The sequence below is a fragment of the Lemur catta genome, chromosome 1, assembly GCF_020740605.2.
Source record: "Lemur catta isolate mLemCat1 chromosome 1, mLemCat1.pri, whole genome shotgun sequence".
Lineage (NCBI taxonomy): Eukaryota > Metazoa > Chordata > Mammalia > Primates > Lemuridae > Lemur > Lemur catta.
In genome coordinates this window covers 68,011,170-68,036,824 of record NC_059128.1, presented here as the reverse complement: position 1 = coordinate 68,036,824, position 25,655 = coordinate 68,011,170, and the positions used below count along the sequence as shown (strand labels likewise).

The window sequence follows — 25,655 nt, the reverse complement described above, 5'->3', positions numbered from 1 at the left end:
AAAGCCTTAAGAATAGGCTAGATGAGGCAGAAGAAAGAATCTCAGAGCTTGGAGATAACATCTTTGAGCTAAACAAGTCAGTCGAAGAGAAAGAACATATGTCAAAATTATAAAAACCATATACGACAAACCTACAGCCAACATCATACTGAACAGGAAAAAATTGAAAGCATTCCCACTTAGAACTGGAACCAGACAAGTCTGCCCACTATCAGCACTTCTACTCAACACAGAACTGTGGAGGAGGAGATGGGTAAATTCACACCTAATGTGTACAATACACACTATCTTGGTGATGGGCACACATACAACTTTGACTCAAACTGCACAAAAGCAAATTATATAACCAAAACGTTTGTACCCCTGTAATATTCTGAAATTTAAAAAAAAAAAAGAAGAAGCAGAAACTTATCTGTAATCCCAGTGAACAGTGAATATGGGGAATTACTGTTATCATTTTTGGCACATTTCTTTCCAGTTTTGTTCCTGTTCTTTTGTGTTTATCTACATGACATCAGGTTCAAAATATGAAAATATCCTATTTTGTATCGATTTTTGTATACTGCTTTTTTAAACTGTATTATTAGCCTCTTTTTCTATATCATTAAAAATTTGTGTGAACATTAGAAAAAGATGAGATGTGAATGTTTTTCTTCTATAAATGTAGAGATAAATGTTAAAAATATTATTCATATGCTGATAAGGATATCATAAGATGGCATCCTTATACCTTTTGAGGATATATTTTAGGAAGCAATTTAGTAATATGTATTGAGAACATTAAGTTGTATATACATTTTGATCTTATAATTTTCTTTTAAGTAATCTTCTCCAGAGAACTCTTCAAAATTAAACAAACTTTTAAGCCCAAAGATTTTGTTGCATTATTTTAAGATTGAAAAATTGGAACTAGCCTAAATCCATTAGGGGAATGTTATAAAAGTAAGACTTACTATTAATATTATGTAGCTTTAAAAATATTTAAGAGTTTTAATTACGTGAAAAATGCTAATGTAAGCAGAATACCAAAATGTAAATGCTTATGATCTCATATATGTGAAGAAAAATGGTTAAGACAAAAAAGGCCAGAGGAAATATGCCAAGTTTCTGCCTGAATTTATGTCTGCTTGATAAAATTATTCAGTAATTGTTGGTTTCTCTTAGCTTTTCTGAATCTTCCAAATTTTTGCAATGAACATACATTACTTTGACAATCAGAATTTTAAAAAAACAATTTTGAAAAATTGCAACAGTGGTATCTGGTAAGAATTGGATAAAATGACTTATGTATCAGAATTTATCACAGTGCCTGGTATGAGATTAGTAATCAATAAGTTTTGTTTTCCTTCCCAGCCAAGTCAAGATGCAGGGTAAATAGTTTAATATTTAAGAACTCAGGTTCTTTCTCAGAGAAAACTGAATTCAGATATTGGCATTTCCATTTATTAGATGTGAGGCTTTGAGCAAATTAATTAATTTAGCTAAGCTTCAATGACCTCACTTATAAAATAAAAATAATAATAATATCTAACTCATTGGATTATTATGGGAATTTTGTGAGTTTATTCATGAAAGTTACTTATCACAGTGCCTGGGACACAAGCTTTCAATAAATATTAACTGATAATATTTGTATGGCAAAATAAAAGGTCAGCTGCATACATGAATAGACTTTCAGATCCATGTAATGAATTCAAAAATGTGTAAACAAAATAAGTTTCCCTTTAATCAGAGGAAGAGGCACAGAGTTGCATGCCAAATGGGCAGAGTGTCAAACAAATAGAGTAGAATCCTTGGTCCAATGTGAGAAAAGGAGTACCAGATGTTTGAAAGAAACTCATCAAATGGTAGGTTCTTTGGAGTAATGTCTGTCCAGCTGAGGGAATCTCAGCAGAGATTCCTCCCTTAGGGAAACTGGCTTTGGCCCAGCAATAGTTTCACCGGGGGCAAGTGAAGAATCCAAGCTTTCATTTTTACCGCTCCTTGGGGTAAGTGGACAGGCAGAAGCAGAAAAGCTATTTCTTCTCTAAATTAAAAAAACAAACAAACAAAAAAAAAAAAACCACATTTCCCCAAATGCACTCAGAGTGCAAGCACTAGGGACAGAACTCTGAGATCCAGGGGAAATGAAGAATAGGGGGAAGGCTTATCTGCAGACATTTGTTTCCTATTCTCAATCAGTGCCTGAATTAACTTCTTCAACAAAGGGCAGATGCCCATATTCATGAATGTGGAACACAGAAAATATGTGAGTGTGGAAATGTAAGTTTGAGAAAGTACCTTTCTACCTTACAGTTTGTAGCTTTAAAAGAAACCATTATTTTCAGATTATATCAACTGGAAAAGAAAAAGTAAAAGATAAATAACTATTTTGCTTTCATTTAATCCTTTCTGCTATTGGCAGAGTTTGTGTGATCTTTATTCTAGATTCAGCATTCTCCTTTAAATAAAATTTACTGAAGAAAAGTAAGACCCAAAATGCAAACTAATGCCATTTTTCCTTTTAGTTTCTTTTAGGGAAGAAAACTAGATTGAGGGTAAGATATGGCTCCTCCCAATGAGAGAAAACAGTATAAATCTTTTCCACAAGCTGATGGTTATCATTCCTCATCACATTGCATTCAATTTTTTAAACTTAACTTCTAATCCCTACCTAGGTTTATGAAATGCTGTCATTCACCCTGAAGTAAATCACAGGCTTTAGAATGCCCTGTTGGGAATTTTCTTTCTCCTTAACCCTGGCTGGCACAGAGGCTCACTTCATTGGCTTTAAATCCAAGTAGCAAATGAAGGGGAGACAGTATCCTACTTGGTAAGTCAAATATAGCACAAATAGGGGATTTCACAGCACCTTGGAACATTCTAGGAATAGCAAAAGTCACAAAAAGTGCTTAGAGAAGGTAGAAGATCCAGAAAAGTAAGTACCTTCAAAAATAATATTTTATAATAATTGTTTCAGATTTCAAAGTAATATATGTTGCTCATAGAAATTTTGGAAATATAGACATATAAAGAAGGAAATTATAGAACCTATTGTCTGACCTTCTAATACTTACCTCTATTAATTTTAAGTTTTATTTCTTTTCAAGAATTTTTATATCCCCTTATATTATTTAATTTTTCTACAAAAATGTATATAGAAAACTACATAAACTCACTATGCAAAGAACTCTATAAAATATAAAGAAATGTAAAAACCTTTGCTACTCAAAGAATCAGCAATACCTTATTGCTTATTAGAAATTTAGAATCCCAAGCCTCATCTACTCCTTTTGAGTCAGAATCCGCATTTTAGCATGTTTCCCAGGAAATTTTTCTGTACTTCTGTGATGAACTTCTTTATTATTTTTTTCTTTATCTGTAATTTTCATTTAATAAGCGTAAAGGTTTTAAAAGCTCTAGCCATTTCTAAATTATCCACCAAAAATTTTTTTTACTAGTTTTCCCTGGGATAGTGATATTTTGGACACATTTACACTGGAAGTCCTTTAAAGTGGTGAGAAAATGGTAATATAGGAGGCAAAAAGCATGGACTCTTAATTCTGTCACTTACTGGTTTGGGAACTGGGGCATTTAACCTCTTTGAGCATTTATCTCCTCATCTATGAAATGGAGGTAATAATCCTTGCTGTGGCTCTCCTATAGCATAATTAAGAAAGCCAAAGATAATACATGTTAGTCATCAGGGTTAACTTGTCCAAAACTGATCCCCTCCAAGCTGCCCTTCTAAAGAGAAAGTTGCTTCCTGCAAGGCACCATGCAAAAGAAAGCAGCTATTGCCCAGTGCTTAGGGTAATCACCCTATCACCTGCTGATGTAGAGAATCCCTCTATCAGCTTGTTGTTTCTTACAGCTGCAACAGCAAAGCTTGGACCACGGCCTCCAATCACACCAGAAGTCCTGGTACCCCCCTCTCCCCCAGCCACAAACTCTGAGCCTGAAAATGGAACTGGAGACAAGTTTTCTTCATTTCAACATAATATCCAGCCCTAATCACATTAAGAGAGTAGTTATTGCTTCTCCAATCATGCAGCTAAAACACCTACAGCCCAAATGTTGGGGTGCCCCTCTTGGAATGTGATGTCCTAGATTTCTGTCTTCCACTATTGTTATAATTGGCAAAGGGGACCTGCATGCACACCTGTGGTCCTGGTCCTGGGTCCATGTGTTTCCCACAGTAAATGCTGCTCTGGTAAATCTGGCGTGTTTGCCATCTGGTCATGTTCCCTGGTTGCGTGATAACACGGCAAAGGGAAACCGCTCTGATCTTCACAGATTGGGGTTGCATTTCTGCAGGAGTTTATTGGATTTTTTCCTAGAGAACGAATGTTGTTAAGAAAAGGTAGACAGAGCATTTGATCTCTGGGCTGCCAGTTGGGACAGCAGCAAAAAGGTAAGTGAAACAGAGATGAGAGGTCCATATGCCAAACTTCTTCTGGGCTAAACTTTGGCCTAAATCAAAGTCTAAACTTTAGATAGACTTCTCTCTATTCCCCTATATTCAAAAAACATAGCCAGTTTCTCCAGGGCTAAATAAACCATTAAATCAAAGAATACCAGAGAGAAAAAAGGTTACATCCAAACCTCACTTCCACAAGGTAGCCTGTTTTGAAACAATGTTTTCTGGTGCTGCTCTGTTAAGGTCAGGTAAGTACAGCATGGTCCTCACTTCCACAGGAAGTTCCACAGGGGAGCTGGGTGATGGGGGAGACACTGTGAAAAGGGATCACCCAGGAAGTTTTGCAGATTGAAACCTAGGTGGCCTTAAAACAAATCACAGCATAGCCATCAGGAAATGACTCTATCATTTAAGACTTAATGGTATCCCTGCCAGGGAAGATAGCCTATAGGAAAGAAAATGGGAGCTCTGATATGTTTAGTAGACAAAAATAGAGTCTTTTCTTAAAAATAGAATTTATTGTGTATATTTAAAGTATACAACATGATGTTATAAGATACATATATAGTAAAATAGTTGCTATAGTGGAACAAATTAAGATATCCCTCATCTCACAAAGGTGCCTATTTTCCCTCCTGCGGCAAGAGAAGCTACAGTACTTATTTAGCAAAAATCCTGAATACAATACACTATTAGTAACTATAGTCTTCATGTTGTTCATTAGATCTTTTGACTTGTTCATCCTACATGTTTGCTACTTTGTATTATTTGACCTACTTTCCCAATTTCCTCCAAAAAATAGTCTTAAAAGGAAGCTTATTAGAGAGTTGCATCTTTGGTGTGGTCTGAGGGGGCTAGGGAGCATGCTCCTATTCATATATACATGAATATATATATATGTACATGTATATATATACACACCCTACATGCACATACTTAACCTGTCACATGGCTAAAATTCCATAGGCAAAAACATTCTTTTGCATTTTGAAATAGGTTTAATTTATAAAATTAACAAAGGAGTACAACATTTAGCATAATAGCTCCTGAACGGTTGATAATAAGCTTACATTTCTGCAGCCTTTTATAATCTATAAACTACTTTTGCATATATATATTGTTTTATGCAATTCTCATGTGAGCCTTGTATGTATTATTATTCACATTTCATAGAGAAAGGAATATAATCTCAGAGGTTAAGTTCCTTCCTGAGAAAATACTGCTTACCAAGTGACAGAGCCAGTATTCAAGCTCAGATCTGAATGTCTCCAAAGCCCACACTCTGCCACACTATTGGGTCCCAAACCCAGGCTGGATCCCAGAAATCTACACCTTTCAAAGTCTTTGCCATTTGATTCTGATAATACCAAAGTCTGGAGCCCATGTACTATACCATCTTACAGATAGAGAGTAGATACTAATAATGGCCTAGAAATGGTCACTTTAATGTAGCTAAGTTGTAACTTACATGAAGTCATTTTGTCACTATGTGGTTATTTTCATATTTGGCTTCTTAAGCCTCATGTTTTCTCCTTCATGTTGCTTGGGTAATATTGCTGTTTTGTTCAGTAAATCTGTCAATTCTAATTTTTTATAAGTGAATTACCCATATCAAAACTGGCATCTCAGTTTAGCTTTAGCCAGCCACCTATCTGTATTGTCAGAACCGGTGTTCTCCAAAGTTGGCTGCAGGAGGCAACACACTGAGGAAGGCAGAAAAGAAATATTTGAATTTCTACTTTTATTTTGATTACAGGAAACCTTTTTCAAAAGCTTTACCAATATTTGCTATATTGTTGAACAGTGGCTTTATAAACGGTTTCCGAGTGAATAGTCACAGAAGTGTATACTCAATAACTGTATTGTTGGGGTACCCAATCAAAAAAAAGCCACCAGTCTAGACCCCCTCTCCTATGACCAGGAGAGTGTGTTCAGTCTCCTGGGGAAGAATCAGGACACATACTTCCTTCTATATGTGTAATTTGTGCTTCAGTCCTCACAGGATGGAAGAAAATGACATCAGAGGCCAGAAATATCTCCCGTACTGTGAGTGACTTCATCCTCTTGGGCTTCCCTTGCCGCAGGGAAATACAGATCCTCCTCTTTTCCATATTCTTTGTGACTTACCTCCTGACTCTCCTCGGAAACACAGCCATTGTGTGTGCAGTGCGCTGGGACCACCGGCTCCACACCCCCATGTACATTCTGCTGGCCAACTTCTCCTTCCTGGAGATCTGCTATGTCAACTCTGATGTGCCCAACATGCTGGCCAACTTCCTCTCCAAGACCAAAACCATCTCCTTTGCTCGGTGCCTCCTCCAGTTGTACTTCTTTTTCTCACTGGGCACAACTGAGTGCTTATTTCTCTCCATTATGGCCTATGACCGGTTCCTGGCAATCTGTCGTCCCCTACATTACCCCACCATCATGACTACTGAGTTCTGTAGCAGCCTGGTCATCTTTTGCTGGGTCTATGGTTTCCTCTGGTTTCTGATCCCAGTGATACTAGTTACCCAGCTGCCATTTTGTGGCCCAAATGTGATTGATGACTTTCTATGTGACCTTGGTCCCCTGCTGGCCCTAGCTTCAGCCTGTGTCCCAATCCCAGGGACTGTTCTCATATGTGGCACCATGAGCTCCCTCCTCATCTTTGCCACCTTCTTCTACATTATTGGCTCCTACACCCTGGTGCTGAGGGCTGTGATGCAGGTGCCCTCCACTGCTGGCCGGAAGAAGGCCTTCTCCACCTGCTCCTCACACCTGGCTGTCGTGTTTCTATTCTATGGCTCGGTCATGATGACATACGTGAGCCCAGGGTCAGGACAAGCAGAGGGCATGCAGAAGTTTACGACTTTGTTCTACTCAGTTTTGACCCCTTTTTTCAACCCCATGATCTATAGCCTCCGGAATAAAGAAATGAAGGATGCCTTGAAGAAAGTTCTAGGAGGTTCCTGAAATTGGCCTGTGATATTAGTGAGTTATTCCCAAATGAGTTCAGACTGTGAGCCCCCTGTCAGTGAAGAGTTGAGAAACTGGCAAGTGGATGTGAACTTTTCAAAGGAGACATTTCAAAATCCTAAATGCCATGTCATCAATGAAACCTTTCCCCAGGCAGAATTAATTACTTCTTCCATAGCCCATTACTTGTACTTCTATTTAACATGATTTTATTCTTTCTTTTATTATAGTTAGCTGTTTACAAATGTGTCTTCACATGCCTCCCATCCTTGCTGTATTGTAAATTCTTTGAGAGCAAGAACTATGCTTAGTAATTTCTGTAATTTCAGAGCTGAACTCAGTACCTAGCACATAGATGTCAAAAATGTTAATTTAAATAAAACAAATATATTTCTTCATATTTTCTCACTGGATTATATCATTCTTGATAGTCAGAACAATATCTAAAGAAACCATACAAACTCTATAACAATCTGTATTTTATATGTCCTATAGACGAAAGAAAAGAACTTTCATAGAAGAAAGTGAGGTCAACCTGAACCAGTTGAACTAACCATTAAATGTTAATCAAATCAATGGGAAAGTTTCCCCAGATGAAAGATAAACTCTAAGAAATTACCTCCTTGCCTCCCTTTATCAATCTCTTTCTCTAATAATGTAATAATGCTTTATTTCATTTTCTTCTTACTAACCATGCTTCCACTCCTGCACATTTTAAAATATATTCCACAACCTTTACTACAGAATGTGTGGTCTTTGAATCAGCTGGGTGTCACTGGAGAACTTTTTAGAATGTAGTTATCCAAGGACACCATACCAGGACTACTGAATCAGAATCTGCATTTTAAGGACATCCCCAGTGGATTTACATGCACGTTGAAGTTTGAAAAGCATGGATCTACAATAGATTCTCTGAAAGGGTAACAGTAATTACAACCATGTCAGGACTTCCTATTGACACCTACCTGCATCAGAACAGTGATTTTCAACCAATTGACTCAGAATTGAGGGTGGGGCCTAAGCACAGGTATTTTGAAAAGTTCTCCCAAAGGTTGTAATATATAGGGAGGATTGAGAACCACTGCATTCATATTTAGGAACTACCAAAATCTAAAATAACACAGAATGAGACCACACCCACATTTATTTTCAAAAGCCACCCTGGTGCAAATCAACCAAACCAAATAAATATTAGATTGCAAAAGACATATTATAACCCAATTATTGCTTTGCCAAAAAAAATTATACCCAAAATAGATAAGTCTCTCTTGAAATTTCTTTACATGCTTGCATTTTGGAGATTGTATGTAGTAAAAATAATTGAAAATATGAAGAAAAGCACATATGGCAACCTATACAACCATTCATTTAAAAGATTTCTGTAGTATGCTATCTTGGCATTATACTAGTTTTTAGAGTAATTCAAATTATAAAGATTTACTTCCTTTCCGCAGAGAGATTATAACTCTGTGATGGAAATAAATTTTTAATCTTTTTCTGCTTGATTGAAATATAATTCATATACAATAAAATTCACCCTTTTAGACATTCTATAAAAAAGACATCTGCACTCAAATGTTTATAGCAGCACAATTCATAATTGCAAAGATGTGGAAACAACCCAGGTGCCCATCAATACATGAGTGGATTAATAAAATGTGGTATATGTATACCATGGAGTACTACTCAGCTATCAGAAACAATGGTGATATAGCACCTCTTGTATTTTCCTAAATAGAGCTGGAACCCATTCTACTAAGTGAAGTATCCCAAGAATGGAAAAATAAGCACCACATGTACTCACCATCAAATTGGTTTCACTGATCATCACCTAAGAGCACATTTACGAATAACATTAATTGGGTGTCGGGCCAATATTGGGGGGGGAGGGGATGGGTGTATACATACATAATGAGTGCGATGCGCACTGTCTGGGGGATGGACACACTTGAAGCTCTGATTTGGCAGGGGAAGGGGGGCAAGGGCAATATACATAACCTAAACTTTTGTACCCCCATAATATGCTGAAATAAAAAAAAATTCACCCTTTTAACATGTACAATTCAGTGTTTTTCAGTTTATCCACATAGCTGTGCAACCATTATTACTAACATTTCAAGATGATTTCATCACACACACACAAAAAGAATCCTGTACCCAATAGCACTCCCTGGCAACCACTAATTTACTTTGAATTAAATGAATTTATCTATTCTGGCCATTTCATATAAAGGGAATTATACAACGTATGGTCTTTTGTGGCTGGCTTCTTTCATTTAGCTTAATGTTTATCCATGAACAAGTCATCAATGTTTTAGCAGGTGTGAGTACTTTATTTTTTTTTTTATTGATGAATAACATACCATTGTATCAATAGACCCCATTTTGTTTATGCACTCATCAGTTGGTAGAGATTTAGGTTGTTTCCACTTTGGGGCTAATATAATAATGTTTCTAAGAACATTCATGTATACCTTTTTGTGTGAGCATGTGTATTAATTCTTCTTTTAGATATCTGTGTTAGTCTGCTGGGTGGTATAACAAAATGCCACAGGCTGGGTGGCTTAAATGCAAGCATATAAACAACAGAAACTTATTTTCTGACCGTTCTGCAGACTGGAAGTCCAAGGTCAAAGTGCCAGCAGGGTTGATGTCTGGAGAGGCCTCTCTTTCTGGTTTGCAAGTGGCCACCTTCTCACTGTGTCCTCACAAGGTCTTATCTCTGTGTGCACACAGAGAGAGAAAGAGCATTAATGTCTCTTCCTTTTCTTATAAAGATATCAGTCCTTTCAGATTAGGGCCACTCTTACAACCTCATTGACTGTAAATGTACATTTGTACTATTTATTACCTCTGCATATAAAAGAAAATTGTGTTAGATGATTGTGCTGAAAACGTGTTAAAAATATAATTTGCATCTCTTTTATGTGGATGTTTTTATGTGTATTTGCTATATTTCAATTTGCTAATATGCATGTATTTCTCTGTAGAGACATATATAAGGTTATTAAGTATGAAATGTCTGATTTCCTTAAGTACTAAGTTTGACAGTTGATATCTCTGACATTTTATTTTGACACTTCTTGTTTTATTTTTATTGTGAAGGTACACCCTCATTCTTTCAAACACACGGTTTGGCTTGTGATTATCTGTCAAATTTTTTTTAGAGCAATTTTTGTGAAACCATGGATAAGTCAAAAATTCATGTTATTTTTGAATATGAGTTCCATCATGGAACAAGTGCAGCACAGACGGCTCAAAATATCAACAATGTGTTTGGGAAGGATGTGGCTAATGAACACACAATACGTTCATGGTTTGAAAAATTCAGTTCTGATTATTTTAATCTTGAAAATGAACCACATGGGTGACCTGAGACCAAGGTGGATAATGATGAGCTAAGAGCTCAAGTGGAGGTAAATCCATCTCAACCTACGCATGAATTAGCAGCAAGGTTTCATTAATATAAATACCATTTAGTTCTTCTGATCTTTGTTTTTATTATCTTGGCATAAAGATTTCAATATAATTTGTGTTTCTAAACATATTCCTTTTGAAAAATACCGTATAGATCCTTTGTTTCCCTAATTCCCATAATGCAATATAATAAAGCATTTACTAAAAGTATATTTTGAAAAATATTCTGGATACAGTTCCCTTATCAGACACATGGTTTACAAATATTTTTCCCATTGTGTGAGTTGTGTTTCACTTTTGTGATGTGTTTCACTTTTCTTGATGTTGTCATTTGCAGCACAGACGTTTTTGTATATTGAAGAAGTCCAATTTATTTATATGTGTGTGTGTTTCTTGTTCACAGTCAGGACAAAATATCAACTAAGCAAAAGTGACCAGAGCATTACAAATGTACACATTCTCTTAAGGGATCACTTCAACTTGGAAGATTATAATTGCCCCCACCCACATTTCATCTACAGTTTACATCATGCCATTACTGAGAACAGGTTGTATGTTTTCTTTTTATTCTTATCTCATAGGACACACACAAAAAATGAATTCTTTCAACATTTCTATTGTGTTCTTTTTTTTTTCTATTTGAAAACCATAATTTATTGCTTTTCCTTCCAAAGCTTTGTAAATTTACAAAAGAAAAGGATCAAAGCTTACAGACTGCTTAGTTCAGACTAAGAACACAAGAGGTGAGACTCTACTAAGTGGCCACCGGTGGCAACTGTGCGCTGATGCTTAAATGAGCCCCCAGCCTTGCAGCGCTGCCTTCAGAGGGCTGCGCTTCTCACACATTGTGACATACTGAGATCATTAGTCAAGTCGCTGGAATGGTACAAAGGTTTTATGGTTTGCAGGGGAGGGGTTTGCCTTCCTACTATAAAAGCGAAATTTTTAGTTCATTTCTGAAAAATAAATTGGTCAATAAATTCATTTTGTTCTGCTTCTTTGCACAAAGCTTCGTATTCAACCCAATACCTTTCTAGCTGCATTTTCTTTTCTGCTATTAGAGCTTGAATTTTCTGTTTTGGGGCTTCTCTCTGTTTTGCTATGGATTTGAGCAAGTTCTGAACACTCATGCCCTTCATCTATACCTAGTAAAAACCATATTTTTATGAAAACAAAATTGAGAGAACTCATTGCCAGCAGACTTGCACTATAAGAATTGTTTAAGTTTTTGAGGCGGAAGGAATATGATACTAGACAGAAACTTGGATCCACCAAGAAAAGAAAGCACTAGAAACAGAATAAATGAAATGTATATTGTAACAATATTTTGTGTTCTTACAGCTTATATAAAAGCCAATTCTATGACCAAAACATAGCCCAAAGGATGAGAGGAAGATTTGGAATACATTATTTTAAAGCACTTATACCACACACAAAGCAGGTTAATATTACTTGAAGTTGGACTCTGATTAAATAAAGATGTATATTGCAAATCCTAGGACAATCTTGTTTTTTAAAAAATTTAAGATACAAATAACAAGCCACTAATGGAGTTAAAACAGATTCACAAAAATACAAAATACTCAATCCAAAAGAAGACAGAAGAAGAAGGGGGAAAAAAGGAACATATAGAATAAATAGAATGCAGTTAAGGAGAGGGTAGATTTTGATACAACCATATCAGAAATTAAATTAAATGTAAGCAAATGAGTCTAAAAGACCAAGGCTATAAAATTGGGGAGAAAAGCAAGACCCAATTAGCTGTCTACAAGAAATCCACTTTCAATCAAAAAAGAATAGGTTAAAAGTAAAATACTAGGAAAACATATACCATGAAAATTTTAATCAAAATAAATTTAAAGTAGTTCTAATAATATCAGACAAAGTAGACTTCAGAATGAGAAATATTACCAGGAATAAAGAAGGATATTCCATGATTCAAAAAGGGTCAATTCCCCAGGAAGGCATAACAATTCTAAATTTATTATGTTTCTAACAACAAAGCTTGAAAATACATGCTGCCAAAAGTTGATCAAACTGAAGTGAATTCAAGGGATGAATATTAACATATGTAAAGAAAAAAACCAAGTTTTTAAAATAGAATAAATGCAACATCCCTTCATGATAAAAACTCTCAGAAAACTGAGTATAGAAGGAACTTACTTCACCGTAATAAAAGCCATATATGACAGAACCACAGCTAATATCATACTGAATGGGCAAAATTGAAAGCCTTTCCTCTAAGATCTGGAACACAACAAGGATGCTAATTTTCACTGCTGTTATTCAACATGGTACCAGAAGTTATAGGTAGAGCAATCAGACAAGAGAGAGATAAAGGGTGTCCAAATTTGAAAAAAAGAAATCAAATAATCCTTATTTGTAGACAATATGATCTTATATCTGCAGAAACCTAAAAACTCCACCCAAAAACTTTTACAACTGATAAACAAATTCAGAAAATTTGCAGGATACCAAATCAACATAAAAACATTGGTAGCATATCTATATGCCAACCATAAACAATCTGAAAAACAAACCAAGAAAGTAATCCCATTTTATGATAGCTACAAATAAAATAAAATATCTAGGAATAAACTTAATCAAAGAAGTAGAAGATATCTACAATGAAAACTATAAAACATTGATGAAAGAAGTTGAAGAGGGCACAAAATATGGAAGAGATATTCCATGCTCATGGATTGGTAGAATAAATATTGTTAGAATGTCCATACTACCCAAAGCAATCTACAGATTCAGTACAATCCTCATTAAAATACCAATGACATTCTTCACAGAAATAGAAAAAATAATCCTAAAATTTATAGATAACCACAAAAGATCCAGAATAGCCAAAGCCATCCTAAGCCAAAAGAAAAAAACTGGACAAATCACATTACCTGACTTCAAACTATACTACAGAGCTGTAGTAACCAAAACACCATGATACTGACATAAAAACAAACACATAGATCAATGAAACAGAATAGAGCACCCAGAAATAAAGCCACACACTTACAGCCAACTGATCTTGTCAACAGTGTATGTTGACAAGAACATACACTGGGGAAAGGACAACCTATTTAATAAATGCTGTTGGGAAATTAGACAGCCATATGCGAAAGAATCAAACTGAATCCCTATCTCTCACCATATACAAAAATTAATTCAAGAGGGATTAAAGGTTTAAATGTAAGACCTGAAACCATAAAAAAAATTCTAGAGGAAAACCTAGGAAAAACTCCTCTGGACATTGGCCTAGGCAAAGAATTTATGACTAAGACCCTGAAAGTAATGCAACAAAAACAAAAATAGATAAATGGGACTTAATTAAACTAAAAAGCTTCTGCACAGCAAAAGAAATAATCGAAAGAATAAATAAACAACCTACAGAATGGTAGAAAATATTAACAAACCATGTATCCAAGAAAAAACTAATATTCAGAATCTACAAGGGACTCAATGAACTCAACAAGAAAAAAATAAACAACCCCCTTAAAAAGTGAGCAAAAGACATGAACAGACATTTTTCAAAAGAAGATATACAAATGGCCAATAAACATGAAAAATTGCTTAACATCAACAATCATCAGGGAAATGCAAATTAAAGCCACAGTGAGACATCATCTCAGTCCAATTACAATGGCCATAATAAAAAGTCAAAAAACAATAGATGTTGGCACAGATGCAGTGAAAATGGAACACTCATACACTGTTGGTGAGAATGTAAATTAGTACAACGTCTATGGAGATCAGTATGGAGATTTCTCAAAGAACTAAAAGTAGATCTACCAAGCAGAATAGATAAGTAGTGAGCTTGGAGACAGGCTATTTGAAAATACAGTCAGAAGGGAAAAAAAGAAAAAAGAAAGTAGTAGCCTTTCTCAAGACGTTGTGTGAGTCAGTAGGAAAGAGAATGAGAACTCTGATGTCATAAATCTGATAATGACAAATGAGAGTCCAAAACTTACAGACTCAAAAAATGAATAAAATTGAATGTGAAAGAATACAAAAATAAGCAAAAACCTCTTGTCCCAGCTAAACCAGTGTTGCTGTACTGTTTGCACCATCGTAACAATAAGCTATTAATACAACAAAACAAACATCTGCCCTAAGAATAGCATGAAATGATGTGATGGCCACTGGGAAAACTAGGTCCCAAGAGCCAATTAATGGGCTCCTGAAGGAAGGGAAAAGTTGGGATACAATTGACAATCTTCCTTCATAAAGTCCCACTTTTGGAATCCACAAGAGACTATATCCTTTAGGTCTTAGGATAAATAAGACATAGGTTTCAAAGCAGCACAGATAAGTCTCTGTTGTGCAATAAATATACCGATTTCTCTCCATGCCATACTGCATAAGATCTTTTGTGGCTCCTGGCTGCCAAGAATGCCATACCGTCCTCCCTGTCTGCCTTTTGCTGCAGTGAAAACAGAAGATTATAAGTCAGACCTGCCGGTTGTATGAGAAGATGGATTCAGAGGAGATACAAGTATAGGACAGCTCTGAGGTGTGCCTTTTAACTCTGCCTTCTTTTGTGTGACTGCAAGAACAGCCACTTGTGTTACATGAATGAAGGGAAGGAAATTCACCTTTACAAGTAAGAGGGCTGGGAACTCAGGGAAGTGAGATGGGGGAAGGGGGGGCTCAGTAGTATGTACATTCTGTCTTTATCAACCAGAAGTTGTTACCAGTCAGAACCAGCTCTTTGGGGTAACAGAGATACTAGCAAAGTGACGTCTGTGTAGGATTCCCAAAGTGGCTATGAGAAGGGCTGAAAAAACCTCAGCTCTCCCCAGTTTAGTGCTGTTTTGTTCTTCCAAAGAGCAAATGATCGGCCACTGAGAGAAGGAAGAGCAATGAGATGATCGAGCATGCCAGACGGTGAGTTCAGGTCCATTTGGTTTGCAAAACCATCAGAAACCTCTGCACGTTAGTCACTGAATATTTCTTGCTTTTTTCACTCTTTCCTCATGGTTTTTTTGGCTTCTGTGGTACTCGAATTCCTGCTACAGAGGAATTACAGCTATTTTACACCAAAAATGATCTGTTCACAGGTTTTAGAGGAGGCTTAAAGTGAAGTATGATGTGAAAAATTTTGAATCTCTCTCATCCCATGTGTCACTAATTGCAATAATCAAGGTCATTCTTAAAGATATGATGTGTGATCTGGAAACTAACACATTTTGAAACTAATACATTAATAAATATTCTTAGCTAGAATACTTTTATTAAAAAATGTTTGGGGGCCGGGCTCGGTGGCTCACGCCTGTAATTCTAGCACTCTGGGAGGCCGAGGTGGGCGGATCATTGAAGCTCAGGAGTTCGAGACCAGTCTGAGCAAGAGCAAGACCTCGTCTCTACTAAAAAATAGAAAGAAATTAGCTGGACAACTAAAAATATATAGAAAAAAATTAGCCAGGCATGGTGGCACATGCCTGTAGTCCCAGCTACTCGGGAGGCTGAGGCAGGAGGATTGCTTGAGCCCAGGAGTTTGAGGTTGCTGTGAGCTAGGCTGACGCCACGGCACTCTAGCCAGGGCAACAGAGCAGGACTCTGCCTCAAAAAAAAAAAAAAAAAATTTAAAAATTTAAAAAAAAATGTCTGGGGCTGCCTGGGGCTGTATTCTGCACTTGTACTTTCCTGATTAAACATTTTCACTCTATCATTTTAACTTTGGGTCGTTTAGGCCCAAATGATGACTGTCTCTCATTAACAAAAAGGATACAAAAAATAAATTAATAAATTAAGACCAAACTATTGGCAAAAGAAACCTTAGGAAATTTTATTGATGCTGTTTTACCTCTCTCACAATGGAAGTCAGGTCATGTCCCAAACTAAGCCTAATTCAGGGAACTTTTCATAAAGATTCTCCATGCACTTCCCAAAACAACTCCAACCTTCCACACCTATAATGGGATTCAAGCGACTGAAGGGATGAGGAAATGAAAGGGAGATTCTTGTCCAATGAGGCATTTTATGGCTTCCACATTTTCCTTGGTACCCAGAGGTCTCTGCTTGGAAGCATCTGACATTTGTGACCCACTGTGTCTATCCATAAACCGGAAGAATAGAGGCTTTTCTAGAAGTCCTAACACTGCAAACAAAACTATGAAAAATATTAAAATAATACACCAGATCCAGTACTCACTTTTTATATCTATAAATAGAGTTTTACCTAGACCAAGATTTTACAGACTTTTTTTAGCCAAATAGTAAGAGACGGAACCAAATTCAAAGTCACTATGTACATGTCTGAATATTCAAAGGTTTCCTGAGACAACAGACCTTGATGAACACTGAAGAAAGAACATCACATTTGACATTTTTTTGTCTGGGTTATCTTCAGACACTAACACTGATAAGTGTTAACTCCAATACTCATCTAGAATAACAGTGAAATGCATAAAGATTTCATTGTGTTATTTATTATCTTTCTCCTACTCTTCCTCTTCTGATAGCTAACCTTTGTGTCTTTGATACCAAAGATCAATGTAATTGAAATTCTCTGTCCCATAATAAGGGTCTTTTATATCTTATTTTATAGACACAAACATGAATTTCTTATCTCTTTACACAGATTTGTAAATACTATTATTAACCTAATACAAGTTGCTTATTATATTTGGTCCTGTAATTTACTGTGAGAAAACTGAAAGAGAAATGAGACAGAGTCCAAGAATTCAGAGTTTGATCATATCAAGCACTCTCAAAGTTTGGCACTCTTCAGCAGTATAATTAGATTACTGTTTATTTAATAGAATGATAGAATCTATGGGATGTAGAGATTTCTAAAAAATAAAAGAGATATCCCTGAGGATTAGGGAATATGGTCATCTGTTTCATTATCATTTTTTTTCCTTTCTACACCTCCGGAAGCCATGAATGTGTCAGGAGTCAACACAGTGACTGAATTCATACTCCTGAATTTTCCCTGCTCCAGAGAAGTTCAGGTCCTCCTTTTCGTGCTGTTCTTTGTTTCCTACATCCTGACCCTGATGGGAAATGGTTCCATCATCTGTGCAGTGAAGCTGGACCACAGGCTCCACACCCCCATGTACATCCTGCTGGCCAACTTCTCATTCCTGGAGATCTGCTACATCAACACCACTGTTCCAAATATGTTAGGGAACTTCCTATCTGAGACCAAAACCATTTCTTACACAGCCTGCTTCCTCCAGTTCTACTTCTTCTTCTCCATGGGCACCACTGAGACCTTCTTACTGGCCCTCATGGCTTTCGATCGGTACCTGGCTATCTGCCAGCCTCTCCATTATCCTACCATCGTGAACAATCGTCTCTGCATGAACTCCGTGGCCCTCTGCTGGGTAACGGCCTTCCTCTGCTATCCCATTCCTATCTATTTTATCACACAACTTCCCTTTTGTGGCCACATAGGGGAGTGGCCACCTACCATTGACCACTTTGTCTGTGACCCCGGTCCTCTTCTGGCCCTGTCCTGCATCCCTACACCTGGAATTGAGCTTTCCTGTTCTGTATTGAGCTCACTTATTATCTTCATCACCTTCTTCTTCATCCTTGCATCCTACAGCCTGGTTCTCAGAGCAGTGTTACGCGTCCCTTCCACAGCTGGCAGACGTAAGGCCTTCTCCACCTGTGGTTCCCACCTAGTTGTGGTGTCTCTGTTCTACGGCAGTCTCATGGTGATGTACATCAGCCCAACCTCTGGAAATCCAGCTGGAATACAGAAGATTGTCACCTTGTTCTACTCCTCAGTGACGCCACTTGTAAACCCACTGATCTATAGTCTCCGGAACAAGGACATGAAGGCTGCCTTGAAAAAAATTCAGATACACACAAAAATTAATCAAAGTGAATGAGAGATCACAAGTGGACCACAATCAGAAGATTTCTTCCCCATTTCTATCCCCAGTTAAAAAGTAAGACTTTATTCATCTGCACCTAGAGATCCAGACCCAAATTCATCAATTTCTGCCTAGTCAAATGATGGCCAAGAATATCCCAATTAAACCAGATCTTGTCTTCAAATCAGGACTTGATAGATGGTAATTTTAATTAAATGACCTGCGTATCTCAATTTAGACTCTTCTCCTACTCTGACCTTCAATAACTGATTGCCCTTTTATCTGTAATCACCTACCTGGTCCCTGGCCTCATATTTTTTTGACCTATAATAAGTGCATATTCCATTCTTGTGCTTGGATTTTCTGGCCTGATGACCTCTGCTCTACTCCTAGCAGAAGAATAGAGCATTCACACCATTTTAATTCAGATAAAAGGAAATTAGTGACAATTAATAAATCATAACTGTGCCAATTTTTTAATTTAATTGGCATCCAAGTGACTAATAACAATCTAAAGCATTGTCTTCCAAATCTGTCTGTTTCATAATTACTTGGGAAGATTTTTTTAAAAGGACAGATTTCCAGGCCATTCCCCAAATATCCTAAATCATAATCTTTGAAGTGGACCCTGGAAATCTTTATTTTAATGTTACCCAGCAGATTCTGGTGCACCTAGACCAGAACCAGTCCAGAGACTGATCTTAAGGAGCCACTATTTGTAATATTTTTAATAAATGTGACATAGGTAGAGAAATAGAAATCTTATATTAGTCGGGAGAAGTGAAAGACGTTATAGTGATTTGCCACAACTATTCGGTCAAAAATAAATTGGTCAGTTGGCAACTAGGGTTGATGTATTTTATTCATTCATACAAAAATATCCATTTACTTCTGTGACATGTAGTGGAATATAGGAGATAAAATCCCTGCCTTTGGAAAACTTACATTCTAGTAAGGGAGATAGATTATAAGCAGGTAAACACATAAATCTATAATTCTAATAGTTATTAGAAGTATAAAAAGAATAAAGGAGAGTATGAATACAGAAAATGTTGGAGTAGGATAGGGAATGATATAGACAGGATGGTCAGAGAATTCCTTTGTGAGGAGGTAATACTTCAAAGTAAGGGTATAAGCCATGCAAAGATCTAGGGAAATCAAGTTCCAAGTAAGTACAGGTTAACTTTGGGTTTTCAAAGAATAGGAAAAGTTTAATTTTGGCAATCCAGAAAAAGGAAATGGTAAATGAGGCTGGGGAGGTAGGCAAAATCAGATCATTTAGCAGCCTCTAAGCCACAATAAACAGTGTTTTATCTGAAGTCCTGGGGAAACTACTCAATGCTATATACTAAGGGAAAGGCTTAATAAAAATCATGCCAGTTTCACAAGCTCTTCCTAACTTGGAAATACTTGTTTATTTACATGTTTCATTATATATACCTTTATTTTATTAGAGTCTACTTTGTTCCATCAAAGATTTGATGTACTCAACAAAAAAAAACCCACAAAAATAAAGATAAGAAATATGAATTTTAAAAGAAAAAATAGAATGAAGATTTTGGGATCATAAGATCTTATGCTGTTATTAAAGTCAAGCCCTAAAGGTATTATGAACTCCCTTTAAAGCTAAGTGCAGAATGTGGAAACATTATTTGTTGTATGATTTTCATTACCTGTAAAGAGAAAATAAACAGGTTCCTCAGAGGAAGCTAAATTATTACTAGATTAAAATAATTTCTTTCATAGGGGTTTATACTAGAGAGTCTAATAGATATAGTGAAGAGTGGTGCATTCTTCAAAAATATCTGAAATATATATATTATTTGTATGTGCACATGTGGGAGTATGAGTTGGGGGTGGGGTACAATAGAGCTGCTTCTTACAGCATCCCTGAATAGAATTCAAAAGCACTATATGGAAGTGCAGCTTTATAGAAGCAATTCTTCCCAGATCTAAGAATTATGGTTCAAATATGAGCCTTTGATGATCTGCCTTAACCCAAAAGTATAACCCAATATATTACAAGAATAAAATTTAAAGCTAATTACATGATCACCCAAGTCAAAGATTAGTAATCCCTTACATTTGGATATCAAAGTTCTCTTTCATCATGTAGAAGTTGATTTTGAAGGAGTAGTCACAAGAATGGAAGGAATTATTGATAACACAATATTTGTCTCAAGAAGTTTATTGGATTCTTTCTGCACTGGAAATAATTTACCTGTAGGAGGCTCCCACACTTGCCCTTCAAAGGAAGGTGAAGGATTGAATGGAAGCGTGAACCTAGAACTGAAAAAGAGGGAGAAAGTTCTGGGAATAGTTACTCAATGGGGTACTCAATAGTTACTGAAATGGGGGTGGGAGGGTAGGAGGCAGGAAGAGATACATAAATCTAATAAACTATATTAATCAAACAAATCTTCATGTGTATTCTGAATAAAAACTTTTTTACTCGGTTTGTTTTTTTCTTTCTTAGAAAAGTTTCAGTTAAACGTGTACGATGATATGCTGGCTGAAATGAGAAAGAGATAACTTGATCCAAATAGGATAGTGAGGGTAACATGCAGAACTGCAGAGGTCAGATTTTGACATGAGTGGCAGTGGGAGCAAAGTGCCCTCAGGATCCTGGAAGCAAAGAGAGAGAGAGAGATCAAAACATAGTAAACAGATTCTCAGCAGCCACAGGGACCAATTTCCTCTCTTTTGTGGCTTTCTCTCACCCAGTTTCATGGGAAAAAGTCACCCTCCAGAGCAGAGAGTACCCTCAATGAGTTAATTGAAATCCCATGGGTGATATAAGAGTACATTTTGGCAGCCTGAACCATCTTCAGACCACGTGTCATAGATGGGCAACATCTCCATTGTTGATGACCTTATCAATTTATCTTCTATTTTTTCCTAAAGAAACATTCAGACTTCATTGGCATGACTGGTATCCATTTTCGCGTATCGATACATGAGGAAACTCTCCAGGACATTGATCTGGGCAAATATTTCTTGGGTAAGACCTCAAAACTCAGGCAACCAAAGCAAAAATTGACAAATTTGATTATATCAGTCTAAAAAGCTTCTGCACAGCAAAGGAAACAATCAGCAAAGTAAAGAGACAACCTACAAAATGGGTGAAAATATTTGCAAACTAACCACTTGACAAGGCATTGATAACCAAAATATATAAGGAGCACAAACAACTCAATAGAAAAATAAAATAATATGATTTAAAAATGCGCAAAAAGATCTAATAGACATTTCTCACAAGAATACATACAAATAGCCAACAGGTACATTAAATTCTCATCATCACTAATCATCAGAGAACTGTAAATCAAAACCACAATGAGATAGCATCTCACCACAGTTAGAATGGCCATTATCAAAAGACTGAAAACAACAGAGGCTGGTAAGGACGTGGAGAAAGGGAAATGCTTGTACAATGTTGGTGGGAATGTAAATTAGTATAGTCATTATGGAAAACAGTATGATGGTTCCTCAAAAAAATTAAAATAGAACTTCTACATGATGCAGCAATCCCACAGCTGGGTATATATCCAAAGGAAAGGAAATCAGTACATTGAAAAGATATTTGCACTTCCATGTTCATTGCAGCACTCTTCACAATAGACAATATATGGAAGCAACTCAAGGGTATATCATGGATGACTAGATAAAGAATATATGGTATATATTCACAATGGAATATTATTCAGCCATTAAAAAGAGAATGAAATCCTGTCATTTTCAACAACATGGTGGAACTGGAGGACAATATATTAAGTGAAATGAGCCAGGCAAGGAAAGACAAATACTGCATGTTGTCACTCATATATGGGAGATAAAAATAATTGATCTCATGGAGGGTAAGAAAAATGGTGGTTACCAGAGGTTGGGAAGGGTAGGGATTGGGGATGAAGAGAGGCTTGTTGATAAGTACAAAAATGTAATCAGAAGGAATAAGTTCTAGTGTTCAATAGCACAATAGGGTGACTATAGTTAATAATTCATTGTATGTTTCTACATAGGTAGAAAAGAAAATCTGGAATGTTCCCAAGAAAAAGAAATAATAAATGTTTAAGGTGATGGATAACCCAATTATCCTGATTTGATAATTACATATTATATGCATATATCAAAATATTACATGTACTCCATAAATGGGTATAGCTATTATGTATCAATTAAAAAATGGCATCTCCTAGAGATATCTGCCCTCCCATGTTTGTTATAGCATTATTCATAATAGCCTAGATATGAAAACAAGCTAAGTGTCCATTGAGGTATGACTGGTTAAAGAAATTGTGATGTATACACAACGGAATATTATTCAGCCTTGAAAAATGATATCTTGCCATTTGCAATGACATGAATGAACCCAGAGGTGAAATTAACCTGCTAAGTGAAATAAACCAGACACAGAAAGAAAAATACGTGATCTAAAAAAGGCAGAATACTGTGCTCACTTCAGCAGCACATATACTAAAATTGGAACAATATAGAGAAGATTAGCATAGCCCCTGCACAAGAATAACACACAAATTTGGGAAGTGTTTCATTAAAAAAAAATGGTGGAATACATAGAAACAGAAAAATGGTGGTTACCAGAGGCAAGGGGAGGTATGATGGGAAAATATTGGTCAAAGATTTCAAAGTTGAAGTTATGTAGGATAAATAAGTCTAGATATCTAATGTATAGCATGAAGACTATAATTAATAATATTTTATCCTATACTGAAATTTGCTCAGAGAATAGATTTTAGATGCTCTTACCCCTTCCCCAGAAAAAAAGTAGCCATATGAGATGATAAATATGTTACCTGGCTTGAATCATTTAAATATGTAAATGTATATCAAAAATCAAGTGTTACACCTTAAATATATACATCAAAAAAGGGGGAAAAAAGAAAACAAATGACCCAATTTAAAAATGGGCAAAAGATTTGAACAGACATTGAACACAAGATATACAGATGGCAAATAAGCAAATGAAAACCTGTTCAACATCATTAGTCATTAGGAAATACAAATTAAAACCACAATGAGATATCACTATATACATACCACAATGATGAAAATTAAGAAGACTGACCGTACAAGTGTTGGTGATGATATTAATATAAAGGAACAGCAGCTCTCATACCCTGCTAGTGGGAATGTAAAATGGTACAAGCATTTTGAAAAGCAGTTTGGCACTTTCTTAAAAAGTTAGGCATGCATCTACCATTTGATACAGTCATTTCACCCCTAGCTATTTACCCAAGAGAAAAAAAGCGTATGCCATACAAGGAAGTATACACAAATGTTCTTAGCAGGTTTATTTATAACTGAGAACTGGAAATAACTCAAACACCCATCAACAGGTGAGTGAATAAACAAATTTTGGCATATTTATACAATGAGGTATTACTCAGCAATAAAAAGAAATGAACTATTGATACATGCAACCACATGGAAGAATCTCAAAATAATTATATTAAGTGAAAGAAATCAGACTAAAAGGAAAGAGTACATAACAATATAATTCCATTTATATAAGACTATAGAAAATGCAAACTTATCTATAGTAAAAGATCAGTGGTTGCCTATAGAACAAAGTAAAGGATGGGAAGGAGGGAGGGATTGCCAAGGGGCATGAGGAAACTTTGGGGGGTGATGGTTGTGTTGACCATCTTGATTATGGTGATGGTTCCCAGATGTATATATATCAAAATTTATCCAATTATACACTTTAAATCTATGCAGTTTATTGTGTATTAATTATTCACCACTAAACTCTTTAAAAAAGAATTCTTAGACCAATTCCAGAATGGTAAAGGGATATAGAAAGAACAGAAAAGAAACAAAGAGTAGTACAAATACCCCTGAACACTGCTCATTGACCAACCTCCACTCCTGCTTTTCCAGGTCACTTTCTCCACAGGGCTTGACCCTCCCACTGCAAGTCATCACACTGGGTGCTTGCAATGAACTGAATGTTTCTGTTCCCCCCAAATTCATATATTGAGATCCTAACTCTCAAGGTGATGGTATTAGGGGTGGAGCTCTTGAGAGGTGATTAGGTCATGAGGGCAAAACCCTTGGGAATGGCATGAGTGCCCTCATGAAAGAGACCCAAGACCTTAACCGTCCACCATGTGTGGACACAGCAAGAAGACGCCATCTGTGAACCAGAAAGCAGACCCTCACCAGACACTGAATCTGCCAGTGCCTTGATCTTGGACTTCCCAACCTCCAAAACTGTGAGAAATAAATTCCTATTGTTACAAGATAACCAGTTTATGGTTTTTGTTATAGAAGCCCAAACGGACTAAGGCAGTGCTCGTTCACATTTTCCAGAGAGTAAAACTACTCCAATGCATAGTATTAGAGCTCCCACTATGTGCTTGAGTGGTTTGGTTCTACCAAGACATAGAGACATCTGCAAGAAACTCTGGGAAGTGGGGCAGAAAAGCAAAGGAGGCTGCACTGCAGAGTGCCACATTTGCCAGGCTGAAGATTTGCCAGTTTTAAATATAAACTGTCCCCAAACACGAAAGCGAGCTGAACTCATCAGTGTTTTAGATTAAAGCTTCTGCCACAGTAGGGAAGACGAAGAGATAGGAGATCGGTTGTGTTAAATGATCTGCAACTTTGTTGAGGATGAGTAAACCTCGGAGCCCACCTCCAGTTACAGCTGGTCAGAAAGCAGCTGCAGAATGAGCCTGTTTTGACTGTAGTTAGGAACCTCCTTGGGTCTAGAAAGTGTCCCTAGATGCAGCTCTCTTCTTAGACAGGTCTAAATGAAGACTCGTGGAAAACCTTTCTGCTTCACAGCCACCTTATTCCTTGACGGTTTTATCCATTCCCTTTAGTTAAAGACCACAGGAATACCTGTAGATGAACAAGTTGTGTTTCACTCACCATAGCAAGGGATAACATATACCATGGGGGAAACCTGGCATGTCTCAGAAAAATGGTGTTAGAAAGAACCTATTACAGGATTTGTGTTTTGGTTGGGTGATTTGGGGGAGGGTCTAAGGAAGTGGAGATTTGCTCCAACTGGATGTTGTCAGAAAGCA

General features: G+C 36.5%; 2 protein-coding genes and 1 non-coding gene across 3 annotated transcripts; all 3 read left to right on the top strand.

The window, feature by feature from the left end:
* Positions 1-6,412: 6,412 nt before the first annotated feature.
* LOC123631524 (olfactory receptor 11H6-like) lies at positions 6,413-7,354 on the top strand. The gene has a single exon (XM_045541299.1). The coding sequence runs from the start codon at positions 6,413-6,415 to the stop codon at positions 7,352-7,354; it is 942 nt and encodes a 313-aa protein (XP_045397255.1).
* A 10,304-nt stretch (positions 7,355-17,658) lies between these two features.
* LOC123640571 (olfactory receptor 11H6-like) lies at positions 17,659-18,618 on the top strand. Its single transcript, XM_045555174.1, has one exon. The coding sequence runs from the start codon at positions 17,659-17,661 to the stop codon at positions 18,616-18,618; it is 960 nt and encodes a 319-aa protein (XP_045411130.1).
* Positions 18,619-23,052: 4,434 nt separating this feature from the next.
* On the top strand, positions 23,053-23,159 carry LOC123631147. The gene has a single exon (XR_006733019.1). It is a non-coding gene; the product is annotated as a U6 spliceosomal RNA (small nuclear RNA).
* The last annotated feature ends 2,496 nt before the right edge of the window (positions 23,160-25,655 follow it).